A 16,868-nucleotide genomic window follows, 5' to 3' on the forward strand; every position below is an offset into this window, starting at 1 on the left:
GGGCAGGTGGGGGAGGGAGGGAGAGGCAGGGGGAGGGGGGAGGGGGGTGGGGGAGAAGAGGTGGGGGAATGGGAGGGGGGGCAGGTGGTGGAGGGGGAGGGAGGGAGAGGCAGGGGGGGTGGGTAGTAGAGAAGAGGTGGGGGAATGGGAGGGGGGGGGGGCAGGTGGTGGAGGGGGAGGGAGGGAGGGAGAGGCAGGGGGGGGTGGGTAGGAGAAGAGGTGGGGGAATGGGAGGGGGGCAGGTGGGGGAGGGAGGGAGAGGCAGGGGGAGGGGGAGGGGGGTGGGAGAAGAGGTGGGGGAATGGGAGGGGGGGGCAGGTGGGGGAGGGAGGGAGAGGCAGGGGGAGGGAGTGGTGGTGGGTGCTGGATGGGGAGAGGTGGGGAAGGAGGGTGAAGGAGGGGGAGGGGGGGAGAGGCAGGAGGAGGGGGGGGGTGGGGAGAAGATACCCTAATCCCCAACCCCCTTCCATTCCCCCTGTCCCCCAGTCACCCTGATCCTTCCCCCACCCCCATACACTCCTCTCCCACCGCCCAGTCCCACATTCCCTCTATCCTGCCCTCTTCCACCCTCCAGCCTTGCATTACACTCCTCCTCCTCTCCCCGTATCTGACGCCCTTTGGTCGCCACCTCACCTCCAGCCTTTGTTATTTACTCCACCCATCTGCCAACCCCCCCACCTCCACGTGTATCCACCTATCACTCGCCAGGTGCAGGATACAACTAGTGTGCAGGGGTGATCCTTGATTCAGCTTGGGCTGAAGGGACCTGTTTCCACGCACAGGTTTTTTTTACCCCAGGTTTAGGGTAAAGAAAAACTGCATTTACCCTATCTATTCTTCTTGCATATAGTGTGCGCAGCCTAAAGTTGTAGGACAATATTTGATCATAGAGAGTCAAGAGTCAATTTAATTGTCATTTGGACCCCTTGAGGTCCAAACAAAATGCCGTTTCTGCAGCCATACATTACAAACAAATAGACCCCAGACACAACATAATTTACATTTTACATAAACATCCATCACATTGCTGTGATGGAAGGCCAAAAAAAACTTAACTCTCCACTGCACTCTCCCCCCCCCCGATGTCAGAGTCAAAGTCAAAGCCCCCGGCTGGCGATGGCGATTGTCCCGCGGCCATTAAAGCCACGCCGGGTGATGCAAGGTCGCACACCGGGTCTTGATGTTGGAGCCCCCGGCGGGCGCTCGCAGAGTCCCGCGGCCATTCCAAGCCGCGCGGGGCGGTGATGTTAGGCCCCGCTCCAGGAGCTCTTCGACCCCGCAACTCGGGCGGGAGAAGTCGCCATTGCAGGAGCCCTGAAAAGCGGTCTCCCTCCAGGGACCCGCGGGCTCCCGGTGCCCGTCCGCAGACCCGCAGTTGCAGCCTCCGAATCAGCAGCAGCAGCAGCAGCAGCAGCGCTCCACCACTGCTCCACCCGCTCTGGACTCGGCCAGCTCCGCGACGGTGAGGTGAGTAGTCGGCACCAGAGTCCCCGGTCTTCTTCTGTTGGAGGCCGCTCCTCATTGCAGCCCCAACGACAACGGAGACCCGACAAGAAAAGGTCAGGTCTCCAGTGCAGGGAGAGATTAAAAGTTGCCCCCTCCCTCCCACCCCACCCCCACCCCCCCCCCACACACACACCCCAACAAAAAATAACAAAAACTACATATAAACATAGACAAAAAATAATAAAAACGCGGACGGGCTGCAGAGGCCGCTGCTGACGAGAGTCGCGCCGCCTACCGGTATTTCATTGTGTACACCGGGTTGATTGCATTTCAACAGGGCAGATCACGTGAAGGCTGCAATCTTCCCACCCCACCCTATCTATTGATGAGGGGTGGTCTCATAGAGGTGCATAAAGTCAATAGACAATAGGTGCAGGAGTAGGCCATTCGGCCCTCCGAGCCAGCACCGCCATTCAATGTGATCATGGCTGATCGTTCCCAATCAGTACCCCGTTCCTGCCTACTCCCCATATCCCCTGACTGCTATTTTTAAGAGCTGTATCTATCTCTCTCTTGAAAGCATCCAGAGAACCCGCCTCCACCGCCCTCTGAGGCGGAGAATTCCACATTCACCACTCTCTGTGTGAAAAAGTTTTTCCTCGTCTCTGTTCTAAATGGCTTCCTCCTTATTCTTAAACTGTGGCCCCTGGTTCTGGACTCTCCCAACATCGGGAACATGTTTCCTGCCTCTAGCGTTTCCAAACCCTTAACAACCTTATATGTTTCAATGAGATGCCCTCTCATCCTTCTAAACTCCAGGGTGTACAAGCCCAGCTGCTCCATTCTCTCAGCATATGACAGTCCCGCCATCCCGGGAATTAACTTGCGCTGCACTCCCTCAATAGCAAGAATGTCCTTCCTCAAATTAGGGGACCAAAACTTGTACTTCCCCTTTTCCCAACTTGATGCCATTTAGATAGTAAGTTTTCTTTGCAGATGTCATATGCACGTTGCTGTTCCTTTCCCCACGTCCATTTCACATCTTTTTGTAGCAGATAAAGTAGTGGCTTTAGCACAGTTGCTAAATCTGGAAGGAATCGTGCATAGAACTGCACCATCCCAAGGAATGACACATGGTTGGGTTTTGGAGCATTCACTATTGCTGCAACTTTCGCCTTCACAGGGTGAAGTCTGTTGGCGTCTACATTGAGTCCAAGGTAGACCACCTCTGACTGCACAAATGCACATTTACTTTGTCGCAGTTTGACATTGGACATTGAGGATTTCCAGATGTTCTATCATGCCCTCTGTGAATATCAATAGTTCATCCTGGTTACACACACAGTGTGGAATGCCTTGTATTATTTGGCCCATGACAGACTGGAAACATTTTGGGGAGGATTTCACACCATAGGGCAGCTTTGTATATGAATACAAGCCCTTATGTGTGTTGATAGTCAAGTACCGCTGACTTTCCTTGTCGACATTGAGTTGGGCGTAAGTGTGAGACAAATCCAGTTTAGTGAGGACTCTTGCTCCGCTAAGTTCTGCGTACAGATCTTGCGAGGCTGGTAACGGATATTGTTCATCATCCACCATTGATTGTGACTTTGGAATCACCACATAGTCGAACAGTTTTGTCAGCCTTGGGTACAGCCACATTGGTGTTGCCCAGTTACTCTGCTCTGTCCTCACGAGTACTCCATTACGTTCTAACCTGTCGAGTTATTTTAAAAAAAAAAATTTTTATTTATTAGAAGTAATGTACAGTACAGCGATATAAGCCAAAAATAACATAATACATTTCCTGTACCACTTCTTATTTTAAACCTTAAAAAGAATGAAAGTAGAGAGAGTTAGATAGGATAGTAAGTGCGTGAAAGAGTGATCAAGAGAGGAAAAATAGAGAACAAAAGATATAAGCAGGAAAAGTAAGATAAAAGGGATATACCTACTTCGTATCTTTACACACCCCTCACCAGGTCCTGAAACCATTTATTTTCAAAGTTGTGTTGCACCCTATATTTGTAATAAGTCGATAAATGGAGACCAGATCTTTTCTGCTTTGCCTGCTAGGAGGAATCTCATGTCTTCCAGGTGTAACATTTGGGACATATTTGAAATCCACATTTTTATCGTTGGTGCGGGAGCGTTTTTCCAGAATTTAAGTATAAGTTTTTTTTTGCCGTTATTAAGCCGTAATTAAGAAAGCTCTTTTGGAATGGAGTCAGCTCAAAGCTGGCTTCCATCGTTGCAAAAATAATTAATTCTGCGTTCGGTTTCAGTTTTATTTTAAATAATTTTGTAAAGATTTCAAAGATTTAATTCCAACATTTTTGGATTTTTGGATTTTCATACTGTCGAGTTCTACTTCCACTTGTTGCTTTAGTGCATATGGTACAGGTCTTGGTCGACAATACACAGGGCTCACATCTTACTTAAGTCGAATGTGTGCAGAGTACCCTGTTATTCTCTTGTAAATGTCAGCAAAAATGTTTGCATGTTTACTGATGACGATTTCAAGACGTGATTTAGACAAATTGATGCTGAAAATGTTCTTCCAGTCTAACTCTATTCTACTCGGCCAATCCTTTCCAAGGAGGGTTGGTTTATTTCTGTAGCTGGCCACTATGATGGGCAGTGTTACTGACTGACCATTATGCTGAACTTTACAGTTCATTTGTCCACAAGTCTACACAACTTCACCCGAGTAGGTTCTCAGTTTGACCTTACTCTCAAACAATGATATATGTGGGAACTTTGTTTCATACGGGTCTCTGTTCATGACCAAACAATCTGCTGCCGTGTCAATACACATATCGATTAACTGTTGTACACCATTTATGCAACCAACATCGATAAGCCTAAAACCAGCCAAGGCAAGGACTTTCGAACTAAACTATTGATAAATGATCAATAGTTTAGTTCGAAAGTCCTTGCCTTGGCTGGTTTTAGGCTTATCGATGTTGGTTGCATAAATGGTGTACAACCCAAGGTCATTTCCATCTCGGTTCATCTCCAAGTTGTGAACTCCTCTCTGGTGTTGTTGCTTGATTCCCGCAGATTGTTGGTTTCCTGTTTTAAGCTTGCCCGACATGCTGAGGCGATGTGGCCTTTCTTTCTTCTGGCAGTTATAGCACTTGGCCATTTTGAACTGACAAAATTGGGATGAGTGATGACCATTGCAACGGTAACAACTGGCTGAACTTGGCTCCCCGCCATACTTTGGTTTTGGTTTAGCGCCTATTGGTTAGGCCATAGGCACTGCCTTGTGACTAAACGGCCACTGCAGTCCGTGGTGGGCGAAACTCACGAGCATTCTTTGATGCCATCTCTATTGTGGTAGCAATCTTGCTTGCTTTCTCGAATGTGAGACCTGGAGTGTTTGGACTGAAATTGTTCATCCACTAGACCACAAACAAATCTGTTGCGTAGTGCGTGTCCGAGAAAGGTTCCAAAGTTACAGTGCAAAGTTAAGTTTTTCAAGGCAACAATGTACTCATTGATTGTCTCATTCTGCTTCTGGTTTCTAGTGCCAAAATCCGATTCAGATTCAGATTCAAGTATAATTGTCATTGTCAGTGTACAGTACAGAGACAACGAAATGCATTTAGCATCTCCCTGGAAGAGCGACATAGCAAACAATTTGAATTAAAAAAATAATAAGTGTCCGTGGGGGGGGGGTGATGGGGGGGGGTGGGGGGGGGGTGTGTGTGATTGGCAGTCACCGAGGTACGTTGTTTAGTAGAGTGACAGCCGCCGGAAAGAAGCTGTTCCTCGACCTGCTGGTTCGGCAACGGAGAGACCTGTAGCGCCTCCCGGATGGTAGGAGGGTAAACGGTCCATGGTTGGGGTGAGAGCAGTCCTTGGCGATGCTGAGCGCCCTCCGCAGACAGCGCTTGCTTTGGACAGACTCAACCGGTGATGCGTTGGGCAATTTTCACCACCCTCTGCAATGCCTTCCGGTCGGAGACAGAGCAGTTGCCATACCATACTGTAATGCAGTTGGTAAGGATGCTCTCGATGGTGCAGCGGTAGAAGTTCACCAGGATCTGAGGAGACAGATGGACCTTCTTCAGTCTCCTCAGGAAGAAGAGACGCTGATGAGCCTTCTTGATCAGAGTAGAGGTATTGTGGGTCCAAGAGAGGTCATCGGAGATGTTGACTCCCAGGAACCTGAAGCTAGAAACACGTTCCACCTCCGTCCCGTTAATGTGGATGGGGGTGTGCGTGCCGCCTCTGGACTTCCTGAAGTCTACAATGAGCTCCTTGGTCTTCTTGGAGTTAAGGGCCAGGTTGTTGTCAGCGCACCATGCTGCTAAGTGCTGGACCTCCTCCCTGTAGGCCAGCTCATCGTTGTTGCTGATGAGGCCAATCACCGTTGTATCATCTGCATACTTGATGTCAGCCAAAATGCCAGCTTTCTGCAATTTGCAGAGGCTTTGGATTGAAGTGCTCCTTCATAATGTCATTGAATGGCACGTCTTTTGTCTTTGTGGGCGCAAGGAGATTCACGAGTGTGCCGTACGCTTCAGGACCGATCTCCGTGAGCAGAATCGCTTTTGTGCGTTCGCAAACAGCCTTATCTGTTTCAGTCACTATCTCTCCTTCACCACTAATCTCCGTTTGCCGTGAAAAACATGTTCCCTCTCTCCATATAGGAGCTTAAAGGCTCTCTACTCTTGTCAAAAGTGCCAAGGTTTCCGATGTAGCCCGCGGATGCCGCCATCGTGTAGTTCTCTTTTTTTTTTAAAGTCCGTTCAAAAACCCTGAATTCCTGTCTGTTCTGGTGTAACAATTCACCTAAAATGTACCTGTACAAAGGCTATTCAGCTTAAGGAACTTGATTTTTTTTAAAAATCTCCCAAGGATGGCATCTTGCCATGTAGACACAACATAGAGGTAGCCTGACAAACTCTCCCCGATTTGTACAGCTGCTGTTTTAAACTACAGTCCCCTGCATAGAAGGATCTGCGGCCTCTCGAGTCCAGCTCGCAAACAACTGCGACACAACTCCGTATTTATTGTTTAATCTGTTAAACAATACTGCGTGTTGCAAAACAGTCCTGCACTGTATTTAAAGGATTATTTCCCACCCTTGTCGCCAATTTTGTTATTTCGGATGGCAGAATGAATAACAACTTACACACAGGCTGCCTGGATCATGAGAGAGTATTTCTTACCCAACATTCCCTGCTTATATACAGCACCAACTCATTAAGATAAGCATGAATATGTGTGAATACATTACAGGGAACAGCTTCTTCCCCTCTGTTATCAGGCTTCTGAACGGTCCTTCCATAAGCTAGAGTACTGTCCGGTTCACCTCTACCCCATTGCGGACATTGGACTTTGTCTCTGGAACTGATGCGCTACAATGCTGAGAACTATATTCTGCACTCTGTATCTTCCCCTTTGCTCTACCTATTGTACTGGAGTTTGACCTGATTGTATTTATGTGTAGTATTATCTGATCCGACTCGACTGCATGCACAACAGAGCTTTTCACTGTACCTCGGTACACGTGACAATAATGAACCTACGCCTGGAGAGAGCATCGATAGATGACATTTCGGTTCAAGGCCATTCTTCAGAAAACAAGTTAGCTTCATGGGCCTGTCCGACTTGCGCGACTTTTTCGGCGACTGCCAGCACCCGTCGTAGATCATTGTAGGTCAACGAAAGCGGCGACCAGAACAAGGTACGACTCTTTGGGCAACTACTCACGACCATACAGGCTTCTCCCCCGCGACATGTCACCAGGGTGTTGCCTGTACGGCCGTGAGTCGTCTCCTCAGTCGCCCAAAGAGTCGTAGCGTCTGTCTGGTCGCCGCTGGATTTTCAGCTTGTTGAAATTTTTCAGCGGCCTGCAACGAACTATGGTGGGTGCCGGCAGTCGCCGAAAAAGTCACATAAGTGGGACAGGCCCATTAACCTGTCGAGGGTGGTGGGTGCCTGGAACGCGCTGCCAGGGGTGGTGGTGGAGGCAGATACGATAGTGGTGTTTAAGAGGCTTTTGGATCGGCACATGGATATGCAGGGGATGGAGGGACATGGATCACGTGCAGGCAGAGGAGAGTTGGTCTTGGCATCATGTACAGCACGGACATTTTGGGCCGAAGGGCCTGATCTTATGCTGTTCTTATGTAACCAAGCTGGAATCTTCTATCCAAAGACGTACAGGTTTGTAGGTTAATTGGCTTGGTGTATGTGTAAATTGTCCCTAGTGTGTGTAGGATAGTGTTAGTGTACGGGGTGATCGCTGGTCAGCGCGGACCCGGTGGGCCGAAGGGCCTGATCTGGTACTGTGTTGTTTATTACTAATGTCCATGGAACCGCTCTGGAATGGAGAGATATGGATCACGTGCAGGCAGGTGCGATCAGTTTAACTGATCTCATCTTCCCAACCCCACCCCTTTCCGCTTTCCGCAGAGACTGTTCCCTCTGCAACTCCCCGGTTAACTCCTCCCTTCCCACCCAAATCAAACCCCTCCCCCAGGTACCTTCCGATTCAATTTTAATTGTCATTGTCAGTTTATGTACAGTGTACAGTGTACAGTGTACATCTTCCCCTGCAACCGCAGAAGATGCAACAACACCTGTCGCTATGTCTCCTCCCTCGACTCTGTCCAGGGACCCTGACAGTCCTTTCAGGTGTGGCAGAGGTTGACTTGCACCTCCTCCAACCCCATCTACTGTATCCGTTGTTCAAGATGTGGACCCTTATACATCGGTGAGACCAAACGCAGACTGGGCGATCGTTTCACGGAACACCTTCGCTCAGCCCACCTGAACCAACCTGATCTCCCGGCTGCCGGACACTTTAATTCCCCTTCCCATTCCCACACTGACCTTTCTGTCCTGGGCCTCCTCTATTGTCAGAGTGAGGCTAAACGCAAATTGGAGGAACAGCATCTCATATTTCGCTTGGGCAGCTTCAGCCCAGTGGTATCAATATTGATTTCTCTAACTTCAAGTAACCCCGGCATTCCCTCTCCCCCACCCAACTCGTTGTTCTAGTCTAATAGTTGTCTTGAGTCTCAATAGACAATAGGTGCAGGAGTAGGCCATTTGGCCCTTCGAGCCAGCACCACATTGTCTCATTATCTGTAACTCTTTTTCAGCTGGCAACTAGCAATGGCCTGTTTCCTTTATCATGGTTTTTTTGCATGTCTTTCATTCATTTGTCCTATATCTCTCTACATCACCATCTATGTCTCTCGTTTCCCTCTTCCCCCTGACTCTGAAGAAGGGTCTCGACCCAAAAGGTCGCCCATTCCTTCTCTCCAGTGATGCCGCCTGTCCCGCTGAGTGACACCAGCTTTTTTGTAACTAACTTGGCATTTTGTTGAGCACAGGCATTGTGGGCCGAAGGGCCTGTTGTCGTGCTGTGCTGTTCTGTATTGTATGAAACCGATCTGGAACAGAGGTAACTGGGTCCCGTGCGGGCAGGTGAGAGTTTGTCTATGGCGTGGTGTTCAGCATGGATACTGCGGCTGGTGTCTCCAACGTTCTCGTTCCCAAATAAGGGACAAAAGGTCAAAATACGAGACCAATTCCCCGATGGCCATCCGTTGACCGACTCGGCCGTGGCTGGGTGAATGATGAGTTGGCCCCGGGTGCTGGACTGTACACAAAGCCCAGCCGGTGGGGCCAGCTGAGGTGTTTTGGCCCGGGCGCGGCTCGCAAAGTCCGGCGCCCCGTCCAACTCACGAACCGATGATCGGCCGTGAGAAGGAGGGGAGGTGGTGGTGTCGGCGGTAAGCGAAGGTCCGAAGGTCGGACAGCTGGCCGGGCTGCCGACCGACCGACGGGGCCACGGGCGAGGCGCTGCTGCTGCTGCTGCTGCTGCACTCCATGGGCTGCACTACGTCGGGGGCGGGTGAGGCGGGGCCGGACACAGCGCTCCGACCCAGGCAGTCCCCTCGACCCGAGTAGTAGCGGTCAAATACGGGACAAGGGCGGTCCCATACGGGACAAACCAATTTAGCCCAATATACGGGATGTCCCGGCTAATACGGGACAGTTGGCAACCCTAGATGTGGGCCGAAGGGCCTGTTGCCGGTGCTCTATAGTAGGCCCCATGGCTGTGCGGTTGTGTCTTGCAGTGAGCTGAAGCAGAAGCTGAACGAGGAGGGCAACAAGAGGACCATCCTGTCCAAGCAGCAGAAGTTCAACGAGAACTGCTGCATCCGCTGCTGCGGGGCCTTCACCTTCCTCCTCAATGCCAAGCACCCCTGCAGCGACTGCAAGTTCAACGTCTGCAGGGACTGCGGCACCTACAGCAAGAAGGACAAGGCGTGGGTCTGCACAGTGTGTCACCAGGCCAGGTAGGTCCCCTCCTCTCCACTCACACTCACCTGTACACTGTGTCCCCTCCTCTCCACACACCTGTACACAGTGGCCCCGCCGCTCCACACGCCTGTACACTGTGTCCCCTCCTCTCCACTTACCTGTACACAGTGTCCCCTCCTCTCCACACACCTGTACACTGTGTCCCCTCCGCTCCACTCACCTGTATACAGTGGCCCCTCCTCTCCACTTACCTGTACATATTGGCCCCTCCTCTCCATTTACCTGTACACAGTGGCCCCTCCTCCCCACTCACCAGTACACAGTGGCCCCTCCTCCCCACTCACCTGTACACAGTGGATCCTCATGATAATTGCTCGTTTCTTAGCTCCCCCCCCCAGTCTAGTTTCAGTAAAAAAACACTGAATCAAGCACTTAAATCAACAACATTTTATTTTAACAAAAGCACGTAACAGTTCCACTATTGTACATATCCCACCGCGGGTTCAATCCTCGTGTCGGCCTGTTCGAGCCCTCGGGGGACACTCCAGAAATTCACGCAGTCCCAGGTGTTTTTCCAGAAGATCGACCCTGAGCCTCGTGATCGCGGACCTTTATATGTCCCAGGACCTCGAGGGGCCGAACCACAAAGGGGTGGTCTCTTAATAACCCAATTACAGATATCGATCAACCCCATACATAACAGACATTTCCCTAACCCAATAATATAACAGCTCAATACATTAATATAGAAAATAGGTGCAGGAGGAGGCCATTCGGCCCTTCGAGCCAGCACCGCCGTTCATTGTGATCATGGCTGATCGTCCCCAATCAATAACCTGTGCCTGCCTTCTCCCCATACCCCTTGATTCCACTAGCCCCCAGAGCACCATCTAACTCTCTCTTAAATCCATCCATGACTTGGCCTCCACTGCCCTCTGTGGCAGGGAATTCCATAAATTCATAACTCTCTGGGTGAATTTTTTTTTTTTTTTTTCTCACCTCGGTCTTAAATGGCCTCCCCTTTATTCTGAGACTGTGGCCCCTGGTTCTGGACTCGCCCAACATTGTATAAGAAAGAAAGTTCTCAAAGGAAGCTAACAAGAACATACATTGAAACATGCGCCCTGAGATTCAAACAACTTCTCCAAGGCCTAACAGTTTGACCAATCATCAATTAACAGGATGACCATCTTGCAACATTATTTATACTGCTTTACAATGCTTTTGCAGCGACCCAATAGAAAGGATGCATTTAAGGTTAGTTTGCAAAACCACTATACATGTTATCAATTTCAGAGAAACATGGAGAACACCAGGACCCCGTACAATCCTGCACATCAGTCTGAGCCTAGACTGGCTGGCGCCATTCAAAGCCTGTAAAGTTCAGCTGACAAGGGTTAAGCAATTCTGACAATGCAGGGACCCTCCATTTTATCGTGTCTTTAATTTAGACAATATTAACAACCTCACCTGTACACAATGGCCCCTCCTCTCCGTCCACCTGTGCACGGTGGCCCCTCCTCTCACCTCACCCTCACCTGTACACAATGGATGCGGAGAGAATGTTTCCACAGCTGGGAAAGTCTCGGACCAGAGGTCACAGCCGCAGACGTAAACAAAAGGCCCAATTGGAGTATTGTGAGCAGTTTTGGGCCCCATATCTGAGGAAGGATGTGCTGGCTCTGGAGAAGGTCGTAAGTGATGGGAGCAGAATTAGGCTATTCGGCCCATCAAGTCTATTCCACCATTCAATCATGGCTGATCTATCTCTCCCTCATAACCCCATTCTCCTGCCTTCTCCCCATAACCCCGTACTAATCAAGAATCTATCTATCTCTGCCTTAAAAATATCCACTGACTTGGCCTCCACAGCCTTCTGCGGCAATGAATCCCAAATATTCACCACCCTCTGACTAAAGAAATTCCTCCTCATCTCCTTCCTTAAAGGAACGTCCTTTAATTCTGAGGCTGTGACCTCTGGTCCTAGACTCTCCCACTAGTGGAAACATCCTCTCCACAATCCACTCTATTGGGGGGGGGGGGAGCCTCATTGAAACTTACCAAATGGTGAAAGGTATGGGTAGAGTGGATGTGGAGAGGATATTTCCACTACTGGGAGAGTCTAGGACCAGAGGACACAGCCTCAGAATTTAATGGGCGTACTTTTAGAATGGAAATGAGGAGGAATTTCTTAAGTTAGAGGGTGGTGAATCTGTGAAATTCTTTGCCACTGACGGCTGTGGAGGCCACATCATTGGATAATTTCAAAGCAGGGATAGATAGATTCTTGATTAGTACGGGTGCCATGGGTAATGGGGAGAAGGCAGGAGAATGGGGTTGGGAGGGAGGGATAGATCAGCCATGAAACTGTCAAATTGAAAATCACAGAGACAAGGGTATCCACCACTATTTGTAATATTCTTCATACCTTTATGTTATAACATTGGCCTTTGGTGTAAGGCAAGGGTTCCCAACCTGGGCTAAATGTACCCCGTTTGCCTACCCAGGGGGTAAATTTGTTGATTCTGGATTTGTACATATTGTTTCACATTGATTGACTGTGTTTGGTTCTGGTATACCGGTATCTGTTCATCATTAGTCGTTCATAAACAAGTGGAATAACATTGTTAAAGTTGCCAGGAGTAAACGGGATGAAAAAGGTTGGGAACCAGGGGATAGTTTAGTCTCGACCCGAAACGTCACCCATTCCTGCTCTCCAGAGATGTTGCCTGTCCTGCTGAGTTACTCCAGCACTCTGTGAAACGTCACCTATCCATGTTCCCCACAGATGCTGCCTGACCCGCTGAGTTACTCCAGCACTCTGTGAAACGTCACCTATCCATGTTCTCCACAGATGAAAGAATTATAATTATAATTCTGAAAATGAGAAGATTTTTACCGAAGAACTTTTATTTTTACGAGGATGTTTCCGTAACCGGCTTCCGTCTCCGCACTAGTTATCTTTGCTCCGCTACGGGATCTTTGGTGCAGAGACAGAAGCCGGTTACGAAAATGGGGCCGAAAATTACCCATGAATCTGCCCATGACCGCACTACGTCTTTTTCATCAAGTGATCTATTTTGCTCGCTATAGGATCTTTGGATAGGACAGGTTTGGAGGGGTATGGGCCAAACGCGGGCTGGTGGGACTAGCGTAGATGGGACCACGTTGGCCGACTTGGGTAAACTGAAGGGCCCTATTCCATGCTGTATCAATCCATGACTCTATAAGAAACAGAAAAATTCAATAACTGCAGCAAAAATGTCCAAAAATCTTCATTCTAAATGCCAGTGTTTCAGCACCAGTGAAGTATAGTGGAAAGGGACAGTTCATTAAATTTGAAGTTCACTGTCAAATGTGCATAAAATATTTGACATTTTTCCCTAAATCCCAAAATAGGTCTCTCCATAACTGCTCAGAAACCCATGAAATAAATAAACTGAAATATAATGAAGCCACAATGCTATATTGTTAAATCAATAGCAAAATTATTTATTTATAACACAATAGAAATGGACAATAGACAATAGGTGCAGGAGTAGGCCATTCCATTTATCCTGGATCTGTACACAGTAAACAACTCGATTGTAATCATGTATTGTCTTTCCACTGACTGGTTAGCACGCAACAAAAATCTTTACAGTTCAGTTTAGTTTATTGTCACGTGTACCGAGGTACAGTGAACAGCGTTTGTTGCATGCTAACCAGTCAGCAGAAAGACAATACATGATTACAATCGAGCCGTTTACAGTGTACAGATACAGGATAAAGGGAATAACGTTTAGTGCAAGGTAAAGTCCAGTAAAGTCCGATCAAAGGTAGTCTGAGGGTCACCAATGAGGTAGATAGTAGTTCAGGACTGCTCTCTGGTCATGGTAGGATGGTTCATGGCAAGGGGATAACGTTTAGTGCAAGGTAAACTCTGAACAAGGATAGCCTGAGGGTTCACTAATAAGTCAAGTCAAGTCACATTTATTTATATAGCACATTTAAAAAACAACTCTCGTTGGCCAAAGTGCTTTACATTTGTTATAAGAATAGCACAACAAAACAAACTACATCCATATATACATGTAGCCCTCACTCAGAGGACGTCAGGAAAGGCTTGGGAGTATAGATAAGTCTTTAGTCGACTTAAAAGAGTCGATGGAGGGAGCAGTTCTGATGGGAAAGGGGATTCTGTTCCACAGTCTAGGGGCTGCAACCGCAAAGGCGCGGTCGCCCCTGAGCTTATGCCTAGACCGTGGGATATTCAGCAACCCCAAGTCGGCCGATCTAAGGGGCCTGGAGGTGGAGTGGTGGGTGAGAGACTTTTGATGTAGGTGGGGGCAAGCCCATTGAGGGCTTTGTAGACATGGAGGAGGATCTTGAAGTTTATATGGAACCGCACAGGGAGCCAGCGGAGAGAGGCCAGGATCGGGGCGATGTGGTCCCTTTTTCGGGTGCCCGTCAGGAGTCTCGCTGCGGCGTTTTGGGCCAGTTGCAGGCGGGACCGGGAAGATTGGCTGATGCCAGTGTAAAGGGAGTTGCAGTAATCTAGGCAACTCCCTCTAGGTAATAAGGTAGATAGTAGATCACAACTGCTCTCTAGTTGGGCTCGCTGTACCTCGGTACACGTGACAATAAACTAAACAGAAACTAAAAACGTACAGGTTTGCAGGTTCACTGGATTGTGTAAAATGGGTGTTGTTATCTAATCTGATTATGTAGCATGTAAACAATATTAATCAAACTAACCTGGATGACCTTTGCTGTATCGATAAGTCACTTCCCATCTAACAGCTGCTCTCGTTGTTTGACTGGCGGCTTATGTTTAATGTTCCTCTTAGTTGAATGTTCTGCGGAATAGAGAAATGCCTGGATAGAGTGGACGTGGAGAGGATGCTTCCACTAGTCAAGTCAAGATTCAAGAGAGTTTATTGTCATGTGCCCCAGGTTTTGTAAGTTTCTTATAGAAACTTACAAAATTCTTAAGGGGTTGGACTGGCTAGATGCAGGAGGATTGTTCCCGATGTTGGGGAAGTCCAGAAGAAGGGGTCACAGTTTAAGGATAAAGGGGAAATCTTTTAGGACCGAGATGAGAAAAACATTTTTCACACAGAGAGTGGTGAATCTCTGGAATTCGCTGCCACAGAATGTAGTTGAGGCCAGTTCATTGGCTATATTTAAGAGGGAGATAGATGTGGCTAAAGGGATCAGGGGGTATGGAGAGAAGGCAGGTACAGGATACTGAGTTGGATGATCAGCCATGATCATATTGAATGGCGGTGCAGGCTCAAAGGGCCGAATGGCCTACTCCTGCATCTATTTTCTATGTTTCTACAGGTCAATGAAATTCTTGCTTTGTCTCAGCACAACATAATATAGTAGGTATGAATACAGAACATATCAGTGTATCCAAATATAGGGTTTCGGCCCGAAACGTTGCCTATCTCCTTCGCTCCATAAATGCTGCTGCACCCGCTGAGTTTCTCCAGCATTTTTGTCTACCTATATATATCCAGGACCAGAGGTCACAGCCTCAGAATTAAAGGACGTTCCTTTGGGAAGGTGATGAGCAGGAATTTCTTTCGTCAGAGGGTGGTGAATCTGTGGGATTCACTGTCACAGACGGCCGTGGAGGCCAAGCCAATGGATATTCTTAAGGCAGAGATAGAGCGATTCTTGATTAGTACGGGTGTCGGGGGTTATGGGGAGAAGACAATAGACAATAGGTGCAGGAGTAGGCCATTCGGCCCTGCAAGCCAGCACCGCCATTCAATGTGATCATGGCTGATCATCCCCAATCAGTACCCCTTCTGAACCTTCTGAATTTTGTAGTCGGCAGGACAGTACTCTGCATATCGCCAACTTGGACAATTTAACATTTTTTTATCAAGCCAAATTAATCAAACCAATTAACCTTTAGAGTGTGGGAGGAAACTGAAGATCTCGGAAAAAACCCACGCAGATCACAGGGAGAACGTACAAACTCCATACAGACAGCACCCGTAGCCGGGATCGAACCCGGGTCTCTGGTGCTGCATTTTGCTGTAAGGCAGCAACTCCACCATGACTGCCTTCTCCCCATATCCCCTGACTCCGCTATCTTTAAGAGCCCTATTGAGCTCTCTCTTGAAAGTATCCAGAGAACCGGCCTCCGCCGCCCTTTGAGGCAGAGAATTCCACAGACTCGCAACTCTATGTGTGAAAATGTGTTTCCTCATCTCCGTTCTAAACGGCTTGCCCCTTATTCTTAAATCATGGCCCCTGGTTCTGGACTCCCCCAACATGGGGGAAATCCAGATGGCAGGAGAATGGGGTTAGGAGGGAGAGATAGATCAGCCATGATTGAATGGCGGAGTAGACTTGATGGACCGAATGGCCTAATTCTGCTCCTATCACATGGTCCTCCTATGACTTTCAGATGCCTCCCCTTTCTCTCAATCATTGCATGAACATTACCAGCTTTGTAACGCCAGCCTGCCTGAACCACAGTACAGCACAGGAACAGGCCCTTCGGCCCACAATGTCCGTACTGTACATGTTGCCAAGACCAACTCCCCTCTGACTGCACGTGATCCTTGTCCCTCCATTCCCTGCATATCCATGTGCCGATCCAAAAGCCTCTTCAACACCACTATCGTATCTGCCTCCACCACCACCCCTGGCAGCGCGTTCCAGGCACCCACCACCCTCTGTGTAAAAAAAACCTGCCCCACACATCTCCTTTAAACTTTGCCCCTCTCACCTTAAAGCTGCGCCCTCTAGTGGTGGATATTTCCACCCTGGGGGGAAAAGTTTCTGACTGTCTACCCTATCTACGCCTCTCATAACGTTATACATTTCTACCAGGTCTCCCCTCAACCTCTGACATTCCGGAGAAAACATTCCAAGTCTGTCCAATGTCTCCCTGTAGCTGAAACCCTCTAATCCAGGCATCATTCCGGTAAACCTCCTCTGCACCCTCTCCAAAGCCCCGATGGTCGAAGTGCCCTCTCAATTAAGCTGAAGGGCCTGTGTCTTTGCTCAATGACTCAAGAGATTCATTTATTGTCATGTGTCCCAGATAGGACAATGAAATTCTTGCTTTGCTTCAGCACAACAGAACATAGTAGGTATAAATACAGAACAGATCAGTGTGTCCT

The 16,868-nt window shown here is 48.6% G+C and overlaps 1 protein-coding gene across 2 annotated transcripts in view; it reads left to right on the top strand.

The window, feature by feature from the left end:
- The window catches only part of myripb (myosin VIIA and Rab interacting protein b), a 139,002-nt gene that overhangs the window by 39,431 nt on the left and 82,703 nt on the right, over nt 1-16,868 (top strand). For both annotated transcript variants that reach the window (XM_055653892.1, XM_055653899.1), the window contains exon 3: nt 9,555-9,776. In XM_055653892.1, the coding sequence (XP_055509867.1) occupies nt 9,555-9,776 (222 nt within the window). The remainder of the gene's footprint in view (nt 1-9,554; nt 9,777-16,868) is intronic.

This window comes from Leucoraja erinacea, chromosome 2 (genome assembly GCF_028641065.1).
Source record: "Leucoraja erinacea ecotype New England chromosome 2, Leri_hhj_1, whole genome shotgun sequence".
Taxonomy (NCBI): Eukaryota; Metazoa; Chordata; class Chondrichthyes; order Rajiformes; family Rajidae; genus Leucoraja; species Leucoraja erinaceus.